This window comes from Dermacentor variabilis, chromosome 4, assembly GCF_050947875.1.
Source record: "Dermacentor variabilis isolate Ectoservices chromosome 4, ASM5094787v1, whole genome shotgun sequence".
NCBI classification, from domain to species: Eukaryota; Metazoa; Arthropoda; class Arachnida; order Ixodida; family Ixodidae; genus Dermacentor; species Dermacentor variabilis.
Genome location: NC_134571.1, coordinates 159,841,035 through 159,865,411, shown reverse-complemented (window position 1 = coordinate 159,865,411; position 24,377 = coordinate 159,841,035). Strand labels below are relative to the sequence as shown.

General features: G+C 44.8%; 1 protein-coding gene across 1 annotated transcript in view; it reads left to right on the top strand.

Moving 5' to 3' along the window:
* LOC142579904 (uncharacterized) overlaps nucleotides 1-22,646 on the top strand; it is an 88,955-nt gene extending 66,309 nt beyond the window's left edge. The window contains exons 6-9 of the mRNA XM_075690577.1: nucleotides 4,141-4,481; nucleotides 10,896-11,107; nucleotides 17,510-17,707; nucleotides 18,119-22,646. Coding sequence (XP_075546692.1) covers nucleotides 4,141-4,481; nucleotides 10,896-11,107; nucleotides 17,510-17,707; nucleotides 18,119-18,352 — 985 coding nt within the window. The 3' untranslated portion in view covers nucleotides 18,353-22,646. The remainder of the gene's footprint in view (nucleotides 1-4,140; nucleotides 4,482-10,895; nucleotides 11,108-17,509; nucleotides 17,708-18,118) is intronic.
* Nucleotides 22,647-24,377: the final 1,731 nt, after the last annotated feature.

The following is a 24,377-nucleotide window of genomic DNA, read 5'->3' as shown; positions in this document are numbered from 1 at the left end:
CACTCGTGCACGCTTTCCCTTGCACGTACAGCATCTGGCGTGCAGTGGCGGTCTTGTCGCCCTTCGGTTTTATGCGGAACCTCATGGTGACGGTGAAGTCTTAAATGCGCCTGGAGTGTCTGTATAATTGCTGTCGCAATAAAAACAAGTTTGTCTTTTCATTTGGCTTGTGGATGGATTAGATAGAGACGTAAAGGTACGGGTTGCGAACGCAATGCTGAAAACTGAGCAATTTAGGATAATTGTTTTCAAATTGTGAATTTTACTGTTATTGGAGTGTAATGCGTAGGTCAAGTTTAAGCAGCGAAAAGCTTGAAAAAAAAAAAAAGCTGGCGTTACAATAGAGTACAATTACAATGTTTGGATCAGTTACCATATTACCATATTGCCGCATTTCGATAGAGGTGAAATATGAAAGAGCCCATGTAAAGTAGACTTAGGTGCACATTAAAGAAACTCAGGAGGTCTAAATTATTCCGGAGTCCCCCCACTACAGCGTGCCTCATCATGAGATTTCATCTTTTTTATATATTGTTAGCGTGGCTAAATTACATTCTTAGTCCCCCAAGATAATTTGCACTTTTCATTTTTCTTAGCACCTTCACATCAGACTCACACTTTGGGTGGGAACGAATTAAAGTAATCAAGAAAAATAATGAAGGTCCAACCTGCACTATAGGTCAAAATATCGCAAGCAATAAATATAAGTAACGAAGTAATACATAAATGAGTGAAATAAATGCCCGACATCATTGCGCAATGCGCTCGATGGTGGAGTCCGAGAGGCCGATGTACGAAATGCTTAGCCGTGGGTCCTAGGATTGCTTGCACGATGTGTTTGGATGTAAACTTGCAAGCGAAGTCCGAAGATACCATGTGTGAAGTACTTGTTCGCGAAGTCTGCGTTGCCGATGCTTGGAATGATTTGCCGTATGCTTGAGACATCCAGCAACGGAGGGGTCAGCCACGCTTCGGCACAGTCTGCATTGCGCCCGTTTCAACACTTTTTGAGATAACAGTGGTCGAGGTGCAGAGAGCAGGCGACGCGCCTACGGAGCGAGCGCTGGACCAAGGGTGAACCGCAGTGGAGTCATGTGGCGGTTGCAGACAATCGAGGACTCCAGAATGACCTTCAATCATTTGCTTTTTGTGCACTTGTCTCTGTATCGAGGATATCACCGAAACAGCAGACTTGAAGATTGAGAAATGCACTTTCCGGCGAAACCAAGATGCCGCTCCTTTGTGCCGTTCAGGAAATATGTGGCTTGAAAAACGCTGTTCTTTCGTGATTTCGTCAAACTGTTTTGCCACTTTGGCTGATCTAACAAATTTTTAGAACTTTTATACATGGTTTTTCGGACGTTTTCGGGGCCCCTAGAGAGTCCGAAAAATCGGGCGTTGACTGTAAAACTGACGAAGAGGAAGTTTCAAATGGTCCGTAGGACGAACGCGTGGTGGAAGGAGGATGAGAACAGAAAGGACTATTGCATTGAGGATTGATTGAGAAAGGAACTGTGCCGCCTTTTTCAAAGGATCTTGAGCTCAAAAAGCAGTGTTGGTTGATGCCGAAATGCAGGTGACCCTCATCCAAACCAAAATAAACTCTTTAAAGCAATGAAATGCAACACTGAGGCATTGTGCGCGGGCTGAGAGTATGTCAGGACAGTTGAGATTGACTTTCCAGCTGCTGAGAGAGAATCTTAGTTGTGAAAAGGCCCCATAATGATGAGCTTGCTTTCATATGATAGAAATAGCTCATTTTCAAAAATGTTTGCTTCTGTATGCATCTCCTTTTTATTCGTATTTGAGAATATTTGACTTGATTTGCAATGGGCATTACCATTTTCTTTTCAGATATTTTATTCACTATGCATTTTACTAACCCTTCCCTTCATTTCCTATTTTGAATAAACTAAACACTACTCCTTACTATTCAGATTGAATTAAATCATTTTTTTTAACAAGCTTACTAGAGAGTGACAGCATTGGGTAACATGGTGTCAGCCTGTCTTGACATAAAACAAAGTTCTGTGTCACTCAGGGAATTTTTCAAAGGCACTCGTGGAAAACCTGGAAAACTCGGGGAACTTGAAGATGTCAACTTGGTAGACACCTAGAATTATCTTTTTATTACAACAAGTTGAGTACAAGTAAATAAAATAAGGAGTGCCTTCGTCATCGGTCTATTTCTTGAATGTCCCTGGTGAGTTGCAAATTGTGTGCTGCATTTACCACTATCTCTCGATTACTAAACCTTTGTTTGCAATAATATTGGTGCGTTAAGCTTCCTTGAGCATTAATCAATCACTTCAGCTTGATAAATATTTGCCTTCAGTGACCGTTTAGAAGGGGGAGACTTGGCTTATGCATTTTGAAAAATGGAAAAAAAGAGGATTTTTTTAAAAATCACATATTTGGTATCAAATATCTTAATGGAAAACCAAGTAGAAGTGCTCTAAAAATTTGTTGCATCAGCCATGGTGATCAAGAGCTTTGTGGAAATACGAGAAAATGACGTTTCTCAAGCCACTTTATCTGCAGAATGGCGCAACTAAATGCTGCTATCTTGGTCCCGTCAGAAAGTGCATTTCTGCAGTTTCAAAGGAAATGCACTTTTCATTGCATGCAGTGGAAATTGCAGTCGCAATGCCGGCTCCCCCCGCCCCCCTTTTTGACTGCGACCAACTAGCATGCAAAGCGAAAAGAAAAATTATTCCTTCGTGGTTGTATCGACACACAAAGGGAGAATGAAAGCTTGTACCGCAGATTCCTTTCTGCCATTTCTATGCATTCGTTAATACACTGCGTGGCAAATGAAATGCATTTTCACGTTGGCTTCATATGCTGTAGATCTAGTACTTAGTACACACCTTTGTGAGTTGCCAATACTACGAGATGTTCAATCCCCATGAGACAAAATTGCCTTTTCGGGTCATCACAGTTTTTAAAATAAGGAAAAGTGAAAGTGAAAGTTTATTTTCTTTTCAACGAAAAGAGGGCACCAAGGCAAAAGGCAAGAGCCTGACAAGGTCCCGGTCACTCTTAAAATAATTTAGTAGCAGACAAAAATTGTGCGTATGGAGGAGTTTAAATAAGTGCAACCTCAGCAAGGGTAAATGATAACACATCAAGGTACCTGAAGCTTCAACATTGCCGCTCAACGTGCTACTGTTTAGTTGCGTTCTTTTCCTGTCAGTTTTCCTGTGACGCATAAATTTCCCAATGCATCTTGAAAGGTTATTTTACCTCACATGCTTAATAAATTTGACATGCCAAAGGTGCAGTCAATAGTAATGAATTTTCTACAATAGCATATTTAACTCCTTGGTTTGAATAAACAGCGTCGTCAATTTATTTTCATATACTTGGTGCATGTTAAGTTGTATCTTCTCTCTGATGAATAATTCTTTGGTTCTTTTTCCTGTACAGAAACCAATAAATCTTGAATGTATTGTGGACTTGGCATCTTTGCTGCACGTGTGTTAGCCCTTGCTTTTAAATGGTAATTAACTGTACAGTTGCTAACATTATTGGCTTGCTGTAGCGGCCGGGACAACAGTCTCCTGCAACGTCATGTAAAACTCGTGCAACAATGCAAAAAGCAGGCAAACAGCCTGTTCTTATGTAAATGAAACAGTAGAAGATGATGTTCACTATGTATTCGATTGGGTGATACTGTATCTGAGTATTCGCACACTCCTACTTTTTAGAAATTGCTGTTACTATTATGGGGCAGTTACTAGTAATTGTAATAAATTACATTTCTGAACTAAGTAATTGTGATCGATAACTTTTTTTTTTCTGTAACTTTACAAGTCTGGTCAGTATTGGCATTTGCAGCATGGCAAAGCGTGGCCTTCGAAATTAGCTTATAATATTAGCCCAATGGTGCATCCGAGAGGCGTAGGTGAAGGCGAATACAGTTTATTTTTCTTGACGTGAACGGAAGTAACAGTGCCGTATAGTATACGTAACAATTGCAACTGTAAAATCGATCTTGCTGCAAAATTTCAGCGAGAACAGAGCAGTCTTAAGTGCAAGACATTTGTTTCGTGCTCAACACGCATTCCCATATTTCCCTAGCTCTCGCAATCACTGCTTGCACCTCTGGCAGTATACTGTGAAATCTTGTTTGTGCAGCTGCACTTCATCGGCCCAGTACCTAGCGCCGATGGTGATTGGTGCAGGAAAGGCACCTCCAGCCGTCAGGCAGCTTCGGCTCAACTGCGTGGACAACAAATCCCTGCACGACGCCTGCTGGGCCCTGGCCAGCGACTCGAGCCAGCGCGTCACCTCTCTGCAGCTGCACAACACAACGCTGTGCGTGGAACCCGAGGCGGCACAAGAGCTGGGCTCCTACCTGGCCTCGACCAAGTGCCTGCAAGAGCTGGACCTGAAGCTCCCCAAGTTGTCTCACTGGTCGCACATGGTTGCCGCTGGCCTTGCTCAGAACAACAGCATCCGAAAACTGAAGCTCAAAGGTGCTGGGCCACATCCTTAGGGGAGCCACGTAGTGGTTGGGTCATTTTTTGGCAGCTTAGAGGAAAGCACTTTGCTTCTCAAAGCTATGGCTACGAGGGGCTTTAGGAGCAAGTGTTACAGGAAAGCCAAGGAAATTACTGGGCATTCTTTAAAATAGTGTATTTTATACCCTTCAGCCCTAAATAGACAAAACGTGCAATAACTTGAAGTAAGTGTGTCAAGCTTGTAGACGTGAAATTTACTAATAACCATAAAACGTGTTTTAGTGATACATAAAGTAAGTTTTAACTGCAAAAGTGTAATTTGGTTTACTTGCACTTGCTGGAAAGCAGTGATTTGATGCAGCTTTTGCATTCTGTCACGTGAGCCATTCTGATGATGTTGGCATGTGCTCTGACAAAACTCCGGACTGCATAAAAGCTTGTGATTGCATGAGATGGCATCGGAAGGAACCCATGTTCTGCGGCAATGTCTTCGCCGCCCGATGAAGGGAAGTCGTTGTGAGCACTCCTGATGACAGCTGTGTCCCTGAACAGGCCCACGAATTATAGCCACAGTCGTACCAAGGACTGCGTCAACTGTAGCACCACCGTGGCCCGAGCTAGAGTGCTGCTGTGCCTACCGTGTTTACTTGAATCGGACGCGCACTTTTTTTCCCAATAAAACAGGTCCTCCAAAAATTGGATGCGTGTTAGAATTCAGTATGACGTTAAATGGTGCGTTGCCACATCGCCATTGGCATTCTAAAATGGCCGCCTCATACGCACTTCGAGCCTAGCTGCCGTAGCTTCCTCCATGTGCTGTAGTAGGTCTTCCCGTTTTCAGCGTTTGCTCTATCGGCATGAAGTGCCGCCTGCGAAGACACGCTGAGTTCAGCGTACGCGGAGACGGACGGAAATCGGTCTGTGTCACGGGCATTAGGAGTTCCTGAAACTTGTGTGCGGGACTGGTGCAAACACGAGAGGCGTTCTATTTCAGCGGCTGCTGTGTATCGTGCAGCCTGTCTCGAAAGCGATCTGCGATGGAGGCAAGAGTCTATGCATCTAGGTGCACCACGCTGTGTTCTAGTCTTCGTTCGTGTTGAAGCGAGCGGCTGCACAAAGGTCAATTCACTCACTTCTGCGTCCGCACTCCACATTTTGATAGATAGTTTCCGCGGTCATTGAGGGAGACATGTTTATGTTTGCTTGTGCACGCGTGACACCATGCTTGTTACTTTAGTTCGAATGTTTCAAAGTTTATACGACCGATAAAACTACTATCCTTACTTTTCGTAGAGCTATCTACTAGTTTGCTCTCGCAATCTATGTTTTGCGTTTCAGCCAAAACTGCAAACTTTTTAATTTATCGCAACTTTAGTGCATTGGGAGTAAATCTTTGTCTTTCCAAATGAGAGATAGTTGCATTTCCGTATGAAAGAATAAGGTGTGGGGTACTGTGAAGGACCTTTTTTTTTTTTAGGTCACGGAAAAAAGGTGCGTTACAAGCGAGGGAGTGTTAGAATTGAGTAAATACGATAAGTGTCTTAAGAGTTTCTGGGCTCCTTCCTTCTCTCTTCTGTCATTGCACCAATTTCTTTGTACAGTTAAACAGTTAAACCTGGATTTAATGTAATATTTGATAAATACAGGTTTTCGTTACATGTAATTTTACATGAAAACTGGGCAGTATCATGCAAAAACAGAATGAGATGAATTTTGCTGCATGTGAGCTCACCTCTCAAACATTTATTCAGGAGAAAAAAAAAACTGCGTGATTTTAGATTGTTTCTTCCGCATGATTGATCACGTCATGCGGCGCTCCAATGAAGCTAAATCATGCAATGCGGCTTCATCATCCTGCACTCCAACGGAACGATGCAAGACATACAACGTCTCCATCACCTCTCTTGTGGCAGGTACAGCAAACAGCAGATCTGCCTCTTATGTACCTTCCTCGTCACCGCTATCTTGCATGATTTCAAGAAGCGCCACATCTGATATTATTTCAGTACATGCGGCACCATTATCAGCATACAAAAATATGCCAAGTTCGATGTCATCGGGCACAACGCCATTCACACGTAGCACATCCCATGCTTCGGTGACATCAGGTGGGGTTTCAGGCTCCTCTTCGTCGTCACAGATTCCAGCTTGAACTACCTTTATTTGAGCCTTGGCAAAGCAATTTGAAAGCATCTAGGTTCCAACTTCCTGCCACCACGTAGCAAGTATCTCGATCGCTTCATATACAGTTAAACCTTGTCCATACGTTTTGAAAAAACCGTGAGAAATAAAATGTAATAACCGGAAAAATGTACCATCCGAACTAACTAAAAAAAATTGACAGACTCGACTATTGTTCAAATCTATGTAATGCAAAGCGTCGTGCGGATCGCTACGGCATGAGATGCCGACGTGCATTGAGATGGTGGTGCTCTGGCAGCCAGGGATGCATTTTATTGTGTTCCTATTGCGTGGTGTTTTAAGAGGCCAATGAGAAACCGAAATGAAATCGAGCTGGTGGGCGACATCAGATGCCAGCAAAGTGAAATGCGATGCCCTCATTGCGCCGCCTGCAGCAGGGAACAGCAGCACGTTTGGATTATCGCCTACTAAAACCGTGCACTATGCTACCAATGGTGCAACGCACTGCGTACCATGCACTGTAAAACAGATAAGTGAAGACACTTGTTGCAATATGTTTGACAGCAATAGCTTTGAATGCAGCATGTGACGACCCAGCCGGAGATTTGCTGGTACCGAAATAAGAAACTGGCGCCGTAATTTTCACGTGAGATGTATGGCTATAGACTGTTCTCGATCGCATGCGCCTCGTGCCTTGTTCACATGGGATCTAGCGGCTGGAAAACACACGATCACAGTCTGAAGCAGGGAATGTCGTGTTTCGGTTATTGCCTATTGAAAGCATGTGCTATGTTTCCAACGGCACCACGCACTGTGAAACAGATAAGCGAAGATGCGTGTCGCAGTAGGATTGGCGGTGGTAGCTGTGAATGCCACATGCAATGGCCCTGGAGATTTGCTGATACCGAAATGAGAAACTAGGTGGGCACTGGTGCTTTCATGCTAGATGGATGGGCGAGTATTGCGGTGAAACTGCCATAGCAGGCAGCTATATACTGTTGTCAATTGCGCACGCCTCACGCATTTTCTTGTTTACATGGGATCTAGCGGCTGGAAAATGTATCATACGATCGCAGTTTGCGACTTACTGAACGTTGGTGCCAGAAGGTCGTGAGTTCTGGGAACGTATGAACTGGTAAAAAATAAGTCCAACTCTATTGGGTCATTTTTTGTTTTCTCGATTGCGAACGTTAGCGCTGAGAAAATGTATGTGGTGGGAATGTATCATGATGTTCTAAATATGCTTATCTTACCATTCAAAACTGATGTCGAGAAGGATCTTGTCTATCACCCAACAGTGGTAGCGGCATTTGCAGCTGTTGATGATTCCTTTATCCAATGGCTGTATCAGGGATGTGCAATTGGGAGGAAAATATATCAACTCGATGTTTGTCAGCTGAAGGTCGTCAACGTGGTACGCGGAGCAATTGTTGAGCAGCAAGCAGATTTGGCAGCCTCGTCACTTGATGTTTTGTGTGAACTCTTTCAACGAGTTGGAAAAAATCGCTCACAACATCCACACTTTAGAAGTGACAACTTATTTAACTGGCATTCACTTGTTTCCTTTGAAGCATCTGGGCTGGGCACTTTTCCTGATAACGGGATTCATTTGTCACCACCATCGCTGTTGTTGGCACAAAGCAAAACTCGTTCAGAGTTTGCTTTGCTCGCCACTGTGGCAGTCTTTTCCTTTAAGTGCCAGCGTGCGATTTAGCAACATCTGATAAAACAGAGCTGTCTCATCAGTGTTGTAGATATCAGCCACCTCGTAGCAGCTAAAAATGCCAGGCAGCTTCTTGGCAACCCAAGATGCAGAAGCATTGCTGTCGGCAGAGGCAGAGTCGCCGCTAATGATTTTCCTGATGGCTCTGTTTCGGCTCTTAAATCCTTGCAACCAGCCGTTGCTATTTCTGAAGTCGTGGCCCAGTATGCATGCAAAATTCTTCACTTTCTGCTGCAAGATTGTGCCACTTATGGGCATGTTTTGTGCCCGTGTGTCCAAAAGCCACGTAAACGGCTGTGTCCACATCGGCGTAAGTCAATAACTTCATCTTGTTTTCTGCGAACTTGTATCTGACTCCACTGCGCTGCGAATGCTTTCTTTTGCATTTAGGATAGTTGACAGGGTACTGGCTGAGATGTTGAACCGGGCAGCGACATCCTTCGTGCCCTTGGCAACTGCATTCACAATTGAAAGCTTGCCCTCAAAAGACAAAACATTGCACTTCTTGCCAAACTCATTTTCGAAGCAAACACTGTGAGAAATTTGCGATACACTGCTGAAGTTAACACTAGCATCTATTCAGCTCTCATGTTCGCACACATGCCACTGTGCCACGCCAACATGCATAAGCCTAAAAAAAAAAACTAAAACAGGCCAGCATGGTAGTGACACCTGGTGTCCCGATCCATAAACGAAAAATGCAGAGGCTGATTCGATTGTCACAAAGTGGCGCTAAGGGAGCTGGTGGCTTTCACCATCATCATTGCGGCACACTCGGTTGATTGCTCTGGCTTGCCAAAATCGCATGTGTTCCTCTTGTGATCAGTCGCTTGCCTTATTTATCAATCACAAAAGTTATGCATTTTTTGCAGAAATGTTCAGTAGAGCTACTGCTCACAATAATAAACAATGAGCATTGAAAATTCGTTACAACAAGGTCAGTTATCACAATACCTTCATTACGTGGAGGTCAGATATACATGGGCTTTTATGGTGGTGGTGTTGGGGAATGAAAAAAATTGAGTAAATCCAGGAATTCCTTATGTAGAGGTTCGTTGCATCCAGGTTTAACTGTACGTATTCCTGAACATGTCTTCCGTTTATTTGTTGTACTCACCTTGGGCAGCCTTTTTACATTGAAACTGTTAGCCTCTAGTTCGTTAGGATCTTTTGTGGTGTGCTCACCCAAAAAAATGGCAACTGTAAAAGGGGTTTGTGTTTAAGTTTCGATGTAACAGAATTATGTTTTTTCTTTTATTCAAATTACAAATTACATACTGGTGCTATCATGCCTGTAGATTGTCTTCAAGTCACACCTTACAGATTTCTGATGTATTTTATCTTGAGAAATTCTAATTAGTTAAATAATGCACTTGCACTAGGTGAAGGGCCTGCAAGAATGAGGATGTATGCTGTGCTAACGGTACCGCCAGCTAGCTGCCATGGCCACTCAGACAGACCTCAAATGGCAGCTGGAAAAGCGCTTTGACTTTCAGTTTCTGCGTAACAGATTTGTTTTCTCGTATGTTTGAATAACAATCTGAAGCTATCATGTCTGCAGCTTGTGTGTAAATTATACTTTATGCATTTTTTGATCCAATTTAATTTTAAACGTCAGTTTAGTTCAATCAGGCACCTGCGCTTGGTGGATGATCTAGAAGAATGAAAATGTATGCCGCACTTCCATACACGTGCGTGCATGCATAACATATGTCGCTTGTGGTGGTGGTGCCTGTGTAGCATCGCTTAATATCACTGGGGTGGTGTTACTTGTCTAACGTCTACAGCAGCTTTGCTATACATCCACTTTCACAGGGCAGAATGGAGGTGGATTTTCTTGTTTTTCCACTGTTCTTGCACCATCGTCTCATGGATACTCTTTTCTTCTTCCTCTACTCTACCAGACTGTCTTCTTTGTTCTCTTCTTTTACCTTTATCTTCTATAACTTCTTTTATTGACTCTTACCAAAAGACTAAGGTAACGTTCAGTACCTTGCAAGCAAACAAGTGTGTGTAAGAACAGTTTCAGTTTAACACTGCTTGCATATTCAGAGCATGCGGCAAGCCCCTCCCTCCCCCTTTTACTATGTATGCTTTGATGAGGCTAGCCCCTGAGCCTGCCCTGGGTCCACCCCTATTATGCACAGAAGGGCAGAACCAAACATCCTGCTGTGATTCTTCAAACTGCATTTGAAAAAGAAAAACAAAGCTACTTTGTACCATAAAGCAAAAACTTTAATTTCCCCTAATTGTTTAGGCTCGACATAGGGGTCAACCCATGAAAAAATTTGCGTTATAATAATTGTAACACCATTGATTTTTGCCTGGAGAGGGAATGGAGACTAAATTCGTTGCATGAAAGTTGTGCTTTCAGTGCTTCTCCTGTTTGAAAATATAAAAGTGATTGCTTGTTGTGTAGAAAAGCCAGCACGTCAAGCTTGCTGGAACACTTTTTTAAAAATATTCATTCAGCATATAAATGTTTCTGATATTGCGCTTTTCTATATGTGTTTAATTGTGAGTTCAGCGTGTCATCATTCTGAACCATGCATCTGCTTGTGCAGGTATATTCACAAGTGCCGACGTGGAGAAATTGTGTGATTGGCTGGCAGAAAGCCAGAATGTGCACAGCCTGGAGTTCTGGTCCACCAGTGCGATTGCTGGACTGCTGGTGGACACACTGGCCGAGTCACTGGAGGAGAGCTACACGCTGACGTGGTTCAAAGTCGTCGAATGCGGGAAGAACAAGTCGTCGTGGCAACGAGTTAGGAGTCTGGTTGGTGATCATTGCTGTTGGCACAGTTTTTGGGGAGAGGGCTACTAGGTAGAATTGTGGCACTAGTGTTCACTGTTCCGAAGTCAGAATCACTGGTATGGTACATGCATGTTGTGGGGTCTCTCACACCCGTGCTCTTGGGACAAAGGAACGACAACACAGTAGTGCAAACAATCACAAGGGCATTTATTGCACCTTTCATAGATCAGTGCCTGCTAGCCGAGTTGCTATCCGCAAAACATGCCGATGGGCGCGTGACAAATCTAGAAGTCCGACTCACCGCGACCGGAAGCGAGCGAATATGTTCGCCCCATGCTGGACCCCAACGCCTGGTCCTTCGTGTGTATGGTCACGCGAATCGTGGCGCGTTCGAAGGCGGCCACGCGAGGCGGTCTCGCAAAAGCATCCGTCGGCGGCGTGCGGGACGTCCACGCCGTTCGTTGACGCGCCGGGGAAGAGACAGCCCGTCCTCCCCTGCGCCCCCAAGTAACCCTGCCGTGAGGCGGCATTAGCAACGCAGCACTCGCGCCATCTCTCGCACTGCGCCCCAACCACATCAACCGCCGTGGGCATCACGCAGGCCACGCGGCGAAGCCGGATTACAGGGGACGCACCATGCGGGAAAAACATATCAGGGGATGCACGAGAGTCGCGCATCCCCACATCGTCTCTTCACTTTCCCTAAGAACCTCGAAGAGCAGAAAAGGTTGTGCATCATACCAGCTTGCTAAATTTTTCATTGTGAAGCATTCTCTGACAGAAAATGGGAAACCACATCATGTGTCGAGATGGCACAATACCGTATTTACTCGAGTCTAACGCACTTTTTTTCCGATAGAACAGGCTGAAAAATTGCGTGTGCGTTAGAATCGAGTATGACCCTAAATCTGCGTTACCATATCGCCATCAGCATTTCAACACTGCCATCTCGTACGTTTTCAACATTGCCTAGCTGCCGTAGCTTTCTCCATGTGCTATAGTATGTGTGCTTAGGCAATGCTTCCTTTGGCTTAGGCATAGCTTAGGTTAGTGCACCGTCTGTCTTCGTTTTCTGCGTTTGCTCTGTCAGCATGAAAGTGCCGACTGCAAAGACATGCTGAGTTCATCACGATGCCGCAATTAAAAGGAAAGTGATCACGTATGCTGAGATGGATGGAAATCGGGCCACGTCCTGAGCGTTCGGAGTTCCCAAAGCTTGTGTGCGGGACTCACGCTAACAGTAGAGGCGTTCTGCACCGGCGGCTGCTACGGCGCTGCCGCACATCCCCTATCTTGAAAGTGATCTGCAAGGGAGACAAAAATCTACGCATCTAGGCACACCGCACTGTGTTCTCATCGCTGAGTTCGCGTCGAAGCGAGAGGCTGCACAAAGGTCAATTCCCTCGCTCTTGCTACCGCACTTCCTCACTCCTGCGTTTAAAGAGTTTCCGCAATTATTGAGTGAGACGTGTTCATGTTTGCTTGTGCACGCATGACACCATGCTTGTTAATTTACTTAGTAAGCGAATGTTTAAAAGTTTATATGGCTGATAAAACTACTATCCCTACTTTTCGTATAGCTGTCTACTAATTTGCTATCGTAATCGATGCTGTGCCTTTCCGTCAAAACCACGACTTTCTTTATTTATCGCAACTTTAGCGCATTGGAAGTAAATGTTTGATTTTCCAATTGAGAGAAAGTTGTATTTCTGTATGAAAAAATGAGGCGCGCAGTGGTGTAGTGGACTTTTGTTTTTAGGTCACGGGGAACGGGTGTGCGTTGCAATCGAGGGCAGTTTCTTTTTCTTTTTTTTTTTTTTTTTTTTTTTTGTCACGGAAAACAGGTGCGCGTTAGAATCGAGTAAATACGGTGAGTCTCAACACAAGGCAGACGATGATTCACTAAGGTTTAAGTGGTCAGCCAGTAACCGTGTTTACAAAATTGTAAGTTTCACCTCTATTTCTAAATTTCGGAATCCAAAGTCGGCGGGGGGGGGGGGGGGGATTGTCAACTTACCTTTGAAACCACTTCATGGCACGGCAATATTGGTGAGATATTAGGGACGTTACGGCGAGGATGATATCTTATGTTCCCTCTACAGCTCTACCCGGAGCATTTGGCTATTCTGCGCGCTTGTTTGAGTGAATTTTTCTATGTTTTAAACCTTCTACTGTGCACGCAGTATACATGGGAGTTTCATTGTTGATAGAAGGGCTGCTGTTACCATTGCGGTGACACTGACACATGGAATGGCGATGCATTCAGGGAGTATCGATAGTTGATGGAACAGTTGATACTTCTGTCTCACTGTGTGTTGCGTTTGCCTTGTTTACTGACTGCATTTTATTGTCGTGCTTCTTCAATTGTCATGGGTGCTCCGCATTCGGTAAGCTCTATGCACTCATTCACGGCAACGTTCAAGAAGCCTGCCGGTTCTTCACATTGAGTAGCAAGCTTGAAATTTCAGAATGGGTGATGCAGGAGTAGCGCCTGCATCAAGGCAAAATTTTCAGCTGTAACAGCATGCGAAGAGGTTTCCGCCGGCCAGCACTCTTTCTACAGCTGGAAGCCAAGCTTGCAGCACATGTCATGGAAATGTGCGATCGGTCGCTGCTTATGGCCACGCAACAAGCATGGCTCCTTGCTATGGAAGCGAGAGTTCCCAGGGCAAACTTCAAAGCCAGAGGGCTTGACTCTCGAAGTTTATTAAGTGAGCTGGCTTCTCTCGTTTCATACAATGCTGTTTCATATTTCCCTGCACAAACGTTCGTTATCGAGAGCACCAAAAAGTGACCCGATACAGTTGCGCTTCTTTGCTGGTAATATGTCCCTGGTGAACACAATCTTCTGGCATCAACATTCAGTACGTTGGCAAACTGCGATCGTACATGTTTTCCAGTCACGAGACCACGCATGAAAAAGAACAAGCGTGAGGCATGTGCGATTGAAAGCAATAGGCACCCATTACGGCAACTTCCCCACTGTACTCAATCGCCCATGTCATGTGACAATGACAGCAAACTCTGTTTCCTCTTCTAGTGTAAGCAAATCTCCTTGTGAGTGGTCGCACTTCACATTCGCAGCTATCACCGCCAACACTACTGTGATAAACAGCTTCACCTATCTGCCTCACATGGTGTGTGGTGGTGTCGTTAAAGCATACTGCCATCTTTTAAGGGGGGACCCGGCACTTGAAAGACAAGAATCGACCTGAAAATCGTATTTTTCAGTCTCTTCATTTTCATTTCTTCGAGACCCTTCCGCACCGATCTGCCACTTTTGGTTTCAGAGTTACGCCTATTTTACAAGTTATGAGATAAAAACAGCGAATGCACCCACCCGGACCTTTAAATTGAAGTCTAAACTCGCCCTATTTCAACCACCCACAGCCCACAAACTACGCGCTCCACCACCGCCATTTTGGTCTTGTTAGAAAGCTTGTGTTTCCAGCGTTTCATTCTTTTTCAGTAAGCAACCATGCTCACCAGGCGAAAGCGAAAAAAAACAACAAAATAGCGTGTGCTTCTATTGGTTGGTTGGTGCACATGACCAAAATGGCAGTTTTTGATTGGTTGGGAAGCTTGCTTTCAACATTGGCGCACCTGCGCCACCATTATGAAGAGGCATTTATTTTGCGAAGGTGTGTTACCTCTAACGTGATCGTGAGGTTCACCATGTATGGCGGTGTGAGGAACTGATCTGTTCATCATTTCTGCTGTACATGAAAGAAAAGCAGGGGCAGAAAGCGTGTTAGAGCTGCTACTGTGTCGTGGGAGCATGTGAGGAACAATCAAGCTACAACATCTGATAACGCTGTTGTGACCGAGGATGTTTCCCTGGAAAGCATGCGCGGTGTGGACTCCAGCCACGTAACTGTCGATGTTATCGGCGGCGGGGATGTGCGTGAGATTGTTTCCCCTTACAGCGTGGATTCTGGCCGCATTAGGATAAACAGCGATACTCTCGGCGACTGCGAAGTGCACGAAGACGATTCCCATGCCTGTGCACACAATTTCAACCTATATCTGCATGAGAATAGACACCAGTGTTATCGGTTTCGGAGCAGTGCGTGAGGCGCCCGCCCGTGGGAAAACCGCACTTGAAGGGCTTTCGTCGGTACTGGCAACGGCATGGAAGGTTGAGCCTTTTGCAGAGGCAAACGGTGCAGCGACGACGCCAGTGTCAGATGAACATACCACTCCTTACAGGATAGTGAACCTGGAGTCCCTCAACTCGCTCATTTGAGTTTTGGGATGTGAAACGTGCAGCAGACCACTGCAGCTAGTGAGGGGTGATAGCGACTATGGCCTTGCAGTGAAGCTGACTGTTTGCAATAATTGTGGAGACATTGCGGCTGGATGGAGCTCTTTAGTGGCAGTATCTGTCTCGTTGGAGAATAGGGGTCAGTGATTGTGTTGAACATGCGTCATCTCCCTTCGAAAACTCCTATTTTCGTCCGGCCCCAGGAAGCTTTTCAGTGACCATAATGCACAATCTGTCATTACAGTGTTTACCCGATTTTAATACAGACCGATTTTTTAAAAAGAAAATATTGCAGTTTCACCCGAAAGGCAAAGTATTCGTTGCGATCACAAATTTTTAGACAGCTATACGAAGGAAAGCATCGACTGCTGCAAACATTCGCTTACTAAGTTAAGAAGTATAGTATCATGCACGCACAGGCAAACATGAACACATCTCACTTAATGATCTTGGAGACTCACTGTCGGAATGCTAGCATCATGAAGAGTGGCAGCAGTGGCGAGCGAATTTCCCTTTGTGCTGCCTCTCACTTCAACACGAACTAGGCGTGCAAGAATACAGCGTGCATGACGCCAACAGCTATCTCATCAGTCTTCGAACCCAACGCACATTTTCTCCAAGATAGGACGAGTTTCAGCCGGAGTACAAGCTGAGACATGTGCTACCCTCCCCCCCCCTCCTAGCATGTGCACATTTCGCTCTCACCTTTGCGCATGCAAAAAGTCTACATGCCCTTTCCCCGCCTTCCTCTCTTGTGCAGCACACGAGATGATGCCGTCACATCAAGCTCAGCATCGCGTGCTTTCCCTCGCATGTACAGCATACGGGAAGCAGCCACTATCTTATTGCACTTGGAATTTATGCGGAACCTCACGCCAACAGCGACAACAGAAACTCGCCTGGAGTGCCCGTATAGTTGTAAAATTGTACCGAAAATTGATTTCAAGGTGCAATGGATACGAAACCAGAATCTCCTTTCCAGCACTCTTGTGCTTTACCATATAACATGGATCCACTGTGGTGAAGCTGACTTTAGGAAACTGGCCGCCATAGTGCGATGCATAGTAGACACTTGCCTATTTTACATGCCATAACAGCAGGTCATGTTTAATTTCTACTTTTGTTATCACTATGTTAGATTTCTACTTTAGACATATAGAAAGGGGGCATGCGTTTGAATTTGGGTCGCATGTTAGAATCAGGCAAATACTGCCAAATGAATCAGTGGTGTGTTTTGTCGTCTTTTCTGCATCTTGTTTAATTCAACCTGCCGGATAATTCAATCACTTCTTTTTTTCCCGGTCCCGCCAGGAATGTATTAACAGAAGTCAGCTGTATTCGTATGGTGTTGCAGTGCATTTGAAGAAACTCGCATAGATGGCGGCACCAAAACTTTCTTCTAGGCACAGTACTGCAGTAAACTTTGTGAGACGGAAACAATCAGAAGAATAAGAATGGGCTGGGGTGCGTTTGGCAGGCATTCTCAGATTATGAACTGCAGGTTGCCATTATCCCTCAAGAGAAAAGTATAATAGCTGTGTCTTACCAGTACTCACCTACGGGGCAGAAACCTGGAGGCTTACGAAAAGGGTTCTATTTAGATTGAGGACGACGCAACGAGCTATGGAAAGAAGAATGATGGGCGTAACGTTAAGGGATAAGAAAAGAGCAGATCGGGTGAGGGAACAAACGTGAGTTAATGACATCTTAGTTGAAATAAAGAAAAAGAAATGGGCATGGGCAGGACATGTAATGAGGAGGGAAGATAACCGATGGTCATTAAGGGTTACGGACTGGATTCCAAGCGAAGGGATGCATAGCAGGGGGCAGCAGAAAGTTAGGTGGGCGGATGAGATTAAGAAGTTTGCAGCGGCGACATGGCCATAATTACTACATGACCGGGGTAGTTGGAGAAGTATGGGACAGGCCTTTGCCCTGCAGTGGGCATAACCAGGCTGATGATGATGTTGATGATGATGATTAAGCTTTGTGATGGTTAGTCTTTGCTTTTTATTTTCATGTTGTGGTCAGTTTTTTTTTATGGCCTCCGGCCTCTGGTCAGTGTACTTTATTAAACCCTGTGCTCATTCATTGGTGCTATTTACACTGCATCTGCTGGAAGTGAACTTGTGCACGCAAACTGTCGTCACCTGTTGCAGGTACAGCGCAATGCAGGTCTGGTGCAGTGTGCGGCCGGATTTGCCCTCGGCTCAGAGTTGACGCGTGCTGCGCTGGGCTACGAACTAGTTGCACCATGGCACCCGCAGCTGCTGGGAGCAGTCCAGCGCATGGGGTCTCTGACTCGAATCGATGCAGAGAAGCGTATCAAGAGCGCTGCCAGGCGCATTCATGCCAAGGTACAGGCACTTTGACAGATGTTCTTAGTGCGATTAACGGGGGTTGTACAGCTCCACCGATTGCACCAAATTGCTGCATTTCCAACCTGTTGCGCCAAAACCGCAAAGCAGCTGCGAAATGTACCAGAGTTGCTGCAAAATATTCAGTGCAACCACCTAGGGTTTGTGCGTGGGCTGGTTTTCGAAAGAAGTGCCAGCAAGGTAAATAGCCACGGAAGCTGCTAGTGCAACTAAGGAAGCACTTAAAAACGTTATCTGACGGGCTCTCGCGGTATCATGTAGAAACGATCATTCACCGAGTTCTCAGTTAGAGGAAATGTTTTTATTCTATTTTCTGCCCTCTCCAACACATTTGCTGTAGCGACAGCCCTAGCTAACGTTGGTGTTAATGTGCTTATCGGGGACATGCAGTTCTGGCAGCTTGCTGGCATCGTGTGCGAGGAACTAGTCTGCCACGAGTTGCCACCCGACCTGACTGGCTCGGCTCGGCGCCCGCTGCAGCTCGACCAACTCAACAGCCGAGTCTTGGAGCACATCTGCTCCTACCTCAAGGTCAGCGACGTGCTGGTGACCAAAGATGTTGACAAGGCAAGAGCAAATGATGGCTTCACGAAGAAAGAGTCCTGGCACAAGAAGACGGGATAAGAAGCGCACACATCCTGGCAGGGCTCTGTGGAATCCTGCAGAGATCCCTGGTGCTCTTTGACTATGGAAGCTGCCAGAACACTGTGCATTTTTGCAGCCGAAGTGCGGAACGCATTGTTGTGTGTGCGATGTTGTCAAGCTGTGTCAAGTGCCAAAGCTGTGTGTGATTTTCCTTTTTTTTTTTCTCGCAGCTTTCTTGTTGTGAAAACACCCGTGTGTAGCTGTATGATATGTTTTCAGTGGAAGTGGTGTTTGTGGACTGTGAACGAGTCCCTGTAGCAGTTTCACTGTTCGCCGATGCTCCTCCTCTTGTGAACACTTCTTTTTTAAATGTTGACTTGTTGCCTAAGTGTGAGCGTGAACAGCAAAGGACATGCAGCCAAACTTGCAGATAACTGGCTTTGCTTTTTGGACAGTGAATGCAAGCAACTTGGGGCATTTTTGTCAAAATGTATCTATACCGGCTGTTTCAGTGGCAACTGCCTCGGAAGTGCCAAGCAGAAGGGATTGAAAACAGAGTGGAAGGTTTAGGGTAAAGATATATGGCAGTGGCCGGCATCAAAGGTGGAATGTGAACAGGCTATAACGTAGTTATTTAACTAAGTTAATTAATAATTATTTTCAGGCACATATTGGAATTGCGAAATTGAAACCTGTCGGAGCTCGAAGCAGGAATCCTGAGGATAGTGCTGTTTTTACTCTTGTGATGGACTTATGCTTCAAATGCGCCAAATTGCAGCAAGTGAGATTTCCTGTGCCATCCTGATAAAGAAACACATTTTTGTAACGAAGTGCACTAGAATTATAGAATCTGGCGGATTGCACCACTACAAAATTGCGGCACAGAATTTCACTGCGCTGTCATAGCTGAAGGACGACAGGTTTCTTTAGCAACAGTCATTGTCCATGTCGGCACAGGCATCAAGGGTGGAGTCGCCACTGCCTAAACAAATGGCTCGCTGCAGTTTGCTTTACCTACGGTTTGGGTGCAGTTGGTGCCGGTAGTTTTGGTTTCGAGAAGATGTCAGCAAGATGGCCGACAACCATGCAGCAGCGATTGCAGTGATATATCAAAGCCAAAATATTGTTGTTACCAGTCAACTCGGCTGTCATAGCAGCACGCAGTCGTGCAGGCGAAGTCCCAATTACTGAACGTCGTGCCTTAAGGTATCCTGAATTTCTGTCATACGTGTACATTTCGTTTACAGGCCAGTGATGGTGCCTCAAGGTAGTCCGAATAATCAAGCTTGTCTGAATAGCTGGTGTCAAAATAATCGGTCTGTGCCAGTTGTAAATCAACCAGTTGCCGAGCAGAGGCTTCAGCTTTATGACTAAAAGCAGACCATTGAAAAGTTCCTGGTGTCGTCTAAAGCAATGCATGAGCATCACGAGGGGCTTGTCAAGGCTGGCTTGGCTCAGACAAAATTGATGACGTTGAGTCTGGCCAGGTGTTTTTCACTGATGCTAGCTCTAGCCTTGCTGAAAACATGGCCAAGCTGGCAGCTGTCAAAAAATTCAGAAGGTGTAAAAAGGCAATGTCTCGGCAGCTTCACTCAATTTTAAATAAACTAATTTCAGCACACTTTATCAACAGGTTTGCTGTCTTTATTCTAAGTAAGCAGATACTCAGTAGTAAGATCTTGATGAGGGCTAGTTGGTTCATACTTAGAACTGAAGTGAAACAGCGCTTGTCTGTGGTATTTGTTTCCTTGTGTCCTCATCTTTTTCGCGCTGTTTCACTTCAGTTCTAAGCAGATACTCAAGTCTAAGCCTTTCTTTTTTTCTTTTTATGTAGAGGCAGGGCAGCATTGTTTTACGGCAAGCATATACTTTCTGGAATAATGCATGTCAATTTTAAGTGTTTTAAGTTGCCTAGGATGTGTCCAGAAGTTGACAATTATTTTCTCCAAATCACTCGGAAATATGTATTTGGGTGCTCCAAACTGCCCCAAAATTAACATTTTGCTGCTCCAAAAATTGCTCCAAATCTCAGTTCGTCACTGGTGGCACCACTGTGATGACCCTCCTCAGGCTTGCGGCTATGTGGATTTGTGTTTTAGTTATGAGTTTATGAGAAAACTTTCCTTGAGCATAGTGTCGCAGAGCTGCCTCGAATGCCAGCGTATTTTGTCACTGATTATAGATACCGATATATTCAATTTTGTATGTCTCGAGCACCGGCTGGATTCAGTTCTGCAATTACGTTATGTTGCGCTTTACCCTGTAATGCCCAATGTAGTACGTATCATATATGCTACGCTGAGTTTGAGGCCTGAAAATGCTGATTGTAGTGCGGGAAACCTAATCCAAGGCTCATAGTTGCCTTTTTAATTAATGTGCTGAAATGAAGTTTCAGCTGCGAATAGTGTAACAAACCATTTGCTAATTGATTAGTACAGTAATTAAGTTGTATCAAAAAAACATTTCTTGATTGCTTTTCTACAAATGGTCTACTCTCAGGCCAGAAATAAATGCCAACAATTCCAGTTTTTCTTCATGTGGAACTGTGGGGGCATTACAGGGTTAATTGTTAATTAAAAGTTATTTGCATACTTCCATCACTTACATAGTGTATTGACAGTTGTCACACAATTTCTGGAACCTTCCAATGCATTGCATTAAGGCCAGCAAAAATAATTATCGTTTCACTGCAATCTCATCCTATTAGTAACTCGAGACGGTCATACACTCGTCACTGAAACACATTGTATATATTATTGTGCATACTGTGTCAGGCTGCTCCTGCCTGGGTCGTGTGACATCATATGGTGGTTGTTCTGTGCTAAGCCATACAGTACATCTTGCTTTTGTGGCTGTAGTTGCCAGATGGTGCTAGGCCACATGCTAATCTGTCAAAGCATGAAGCCCTGCAGGTTAGCAGAGCCATACACACTCGTTTACTCTCACATGGTATTTTTTTATCTCTGTGCTGTGCGGTATTTAAAGACATTTAATTACATTTTCCATATCTTATACGGAAGTACAGGACACTGTCAACGTAACTTGTGTAGTAACTTTTTTATAACTAAAGGCCACAACATTGTGATAATGAGCATCCTTTGTCACACGAGATGGGAGCAGGCCAAGGGTGTTCTGTAGAGAATTCCATCGTCGCTAAACGTTTTAAGATTGCTGGAATATCTAATAGCTTCGATGGCTCCAAGTACGACCATCTTTGAAGATATAGATGAAGCAAGCTCCAGTGAAGAGGGGAGCAACTTCGGGAGTAAAAGCAAAAAAAAAAATTTGAATCTTCTATGAATGTGTGTGTGTGTTTGCGTAGTGTGCAGCAAGCATTTTCATTGTGATTCTGCACATCGTTTGTGATATCGTCCACAGATTTAGTGGGTAGTCATCTTTCTTCTGTGGTGGCTGTTGTGCCAAAGAAAAACTTCAAGCCTTAGTAAATACACTATGCTCGCATTAAAAGGACCCTGGAATGATTTTGACGATTGTGTACATATGTGCCGAGTTGGTAGGGAAGGTCTTTCTGAGCACTAAGAGACAGATTTAAGCACTTTGCATAAACCATGTCATTTTTTACAAAGCTTTAAAAATGTGCATCACTGCCCATTGCAGCGGTGCTGCTCCTCTGCATTTTCATCTGCCCATTCCTAGGTTATGTGGCGTGAATGATGTCACTCAGGCAAGCGATCTGGTTGGCTTCCAACATTAAAGGGACACTAAAGTGAAAAATGATTTCTTCTGCATCAATAAATTACCGTTCTACAACACCAAAAACGCCACTCTTACAACGAAAAGATGTTTGGTAAGCCAGAAAAAGAGCAAGAACGAAATACGGGTGGCGACGCCTACTTAAGTTCTCGCACCTGGGGGCTGTGACGTCTTGGATTTGGATGGCATCTTCTAGGGCCTGTTAATTATATATAGCGGTACAAATTGACTACATTGTGTTCTAAAGGAACCAAATATTAAACATGGCAAGTTTCAGGAACCTTTATTCAGCCAACGCGGCCCAAATGCGAAAACATACTTTGGAATCCCTGACGTCACGCTGACGTACCGGCGCTGGGGTTTCGGCGCGAAATTCAAATACAGATACTTGTAGATTCATTATCTCATCTAATAATCAAAATATTTTTTTGAAATGACTGCCTGCGGGGTTCTCAAACAATGCTTCATTAGTCTAAACTGATTTATTGTTTCGCTTTAGTGTCCCTTTAAGTCATCTGGAGTGGTTGATAGAAGCTTATTTTTAATAGCATATATATGCATTGTTATTTGTGTACCTTTAAATCTAAGTGCACAAATGCAATAAATCAACGTTTCTTGAAACCATTCGCCCACTTCCACCTGAGAATGCGGATCGTCTGCTACAGCTCTGGCATTGACGGCCGATGGGGTGCCAAGGGCTTCTCACATAAGCAACGATGTCTCCTTTGGCGGCAGGAACCTAAATGGTACTGCCACTGCACTGAGCTCATCTTGCACTACAGGTGTGTGCAGGGAGTCAACAGCAGTGACCATGCCCTGTTGAAGATTGCGAGCGCTACACGTCAGTGTCAATGCTAACCTCCTTGGTCAGCATAGCGATCACCCACAGTTTTGAAAAGGAAGGTGCTTCTAGTGGTAACCATAAGTTCCGCATTTGTCAGAAAATTGATTTTTGTATGTGATTTACCCACTGTGATAACACAAAAATATGCTAGCTGGCCGAGATCCAGAAATGAAGTGTTGAAAGCGCTCTTGAACGTGCTTTACAGTGTGCCAAAACATCCGTCGGAGAGCTGCCATCTTGAGTTGGATTTTCTTGTAATGGTACCATCTCTGCCTCCCATGCAGAAAGTGTAGGTTTGATTCCTGATGTACTCTAAGTGAGTTGGCATTATTAGGGTACTTCACACACTTTCCAGGGGCTAACTATATGTCTATGTTTGTCTCTAACCATGTACCGGCCTACCTGGGTCACTGGGTAGTCCATGGTCGAATGGGTAGAGCATCAGGCTGTTGTGCCGAGGGAACAGAGTTCATAACCAACCGCAAGACCAACTTGGGTCACTGAGTACATGGCAATGTGTACAGATGTGCTGCTCTTCGATGAAGCTTTTCCATGCCGACATGGGTCATTGTAGGTGCGGGACTAGGTACTAAAGTTTGGAGAAATTCTGACGCTTACTTGGGTGACTGGTTATGTGCCAGCAGATGAGTGCCACTCTTTCATGTGAACTTAGGTGACTAGGTATGTGCCACTGCAAATGTGCCGTTCTGCAATGACGAAATAATTATATCCTTTAAATTTCCCTGATACTGGGCGGAAACGAACCCACATCACAAGGTTTCCTTAAGGGCAGCAATCCGACGTCCTTGCAGGCTGCTGTGCCACAAATGCGTTGGGTCTGTGCTGCTTTTCAGTGAACATCTTTCACACCACCACTTTAGCAAGCTGCACTGTGAATGCGCTGGGTGTGTGCCGCTCTTCAATGAACCTCTCGCCGACTTGGGTCACAGAGTATGCGCCACTGAGTGTATGGCAAGCAAAGGAGCAATTCTCAGCATTCCAAAGCATTGGCGTGCCACGCTGTGTCTCGGAGGCCACTCGCAGACTTGCCACTAGATGACACAGCATGTCTAGAGAGAAGTGCGAGAGAGGAGCCAGGTTGCCTCATTGCGCTTTTCTCAGTGCTCACTTGCACTGGCAAGCCATGCGTTTCGGAGGCTCCGCAGCAGCACCGCTACATTGTGCCGAGTGTTCTTAGGAAAGCAGGAAAGTCGACTCCCACGCAGTACATGCCTCATACATAACTTGTTTCAATGGTGGCAATACAGTGTGTTGCTATATTGATTCAATGCTAAATGTATTATCGTTAACGGTTATTGTCAGATGAGGTCTACTGATTTTTAAATGTGATTAGCATCTTTAAGGTACTAAGTGCACTTTCCAAGGGCTGACTACTGTACTTATTCAAATATTGGTCAACCTTTTTTTTTTTTCAGAAATGTTACTCGTAATTAGCTATCGACCTATATTCGTGACCAAAGCTAGCAAAAGTATTGAGCTAATGGA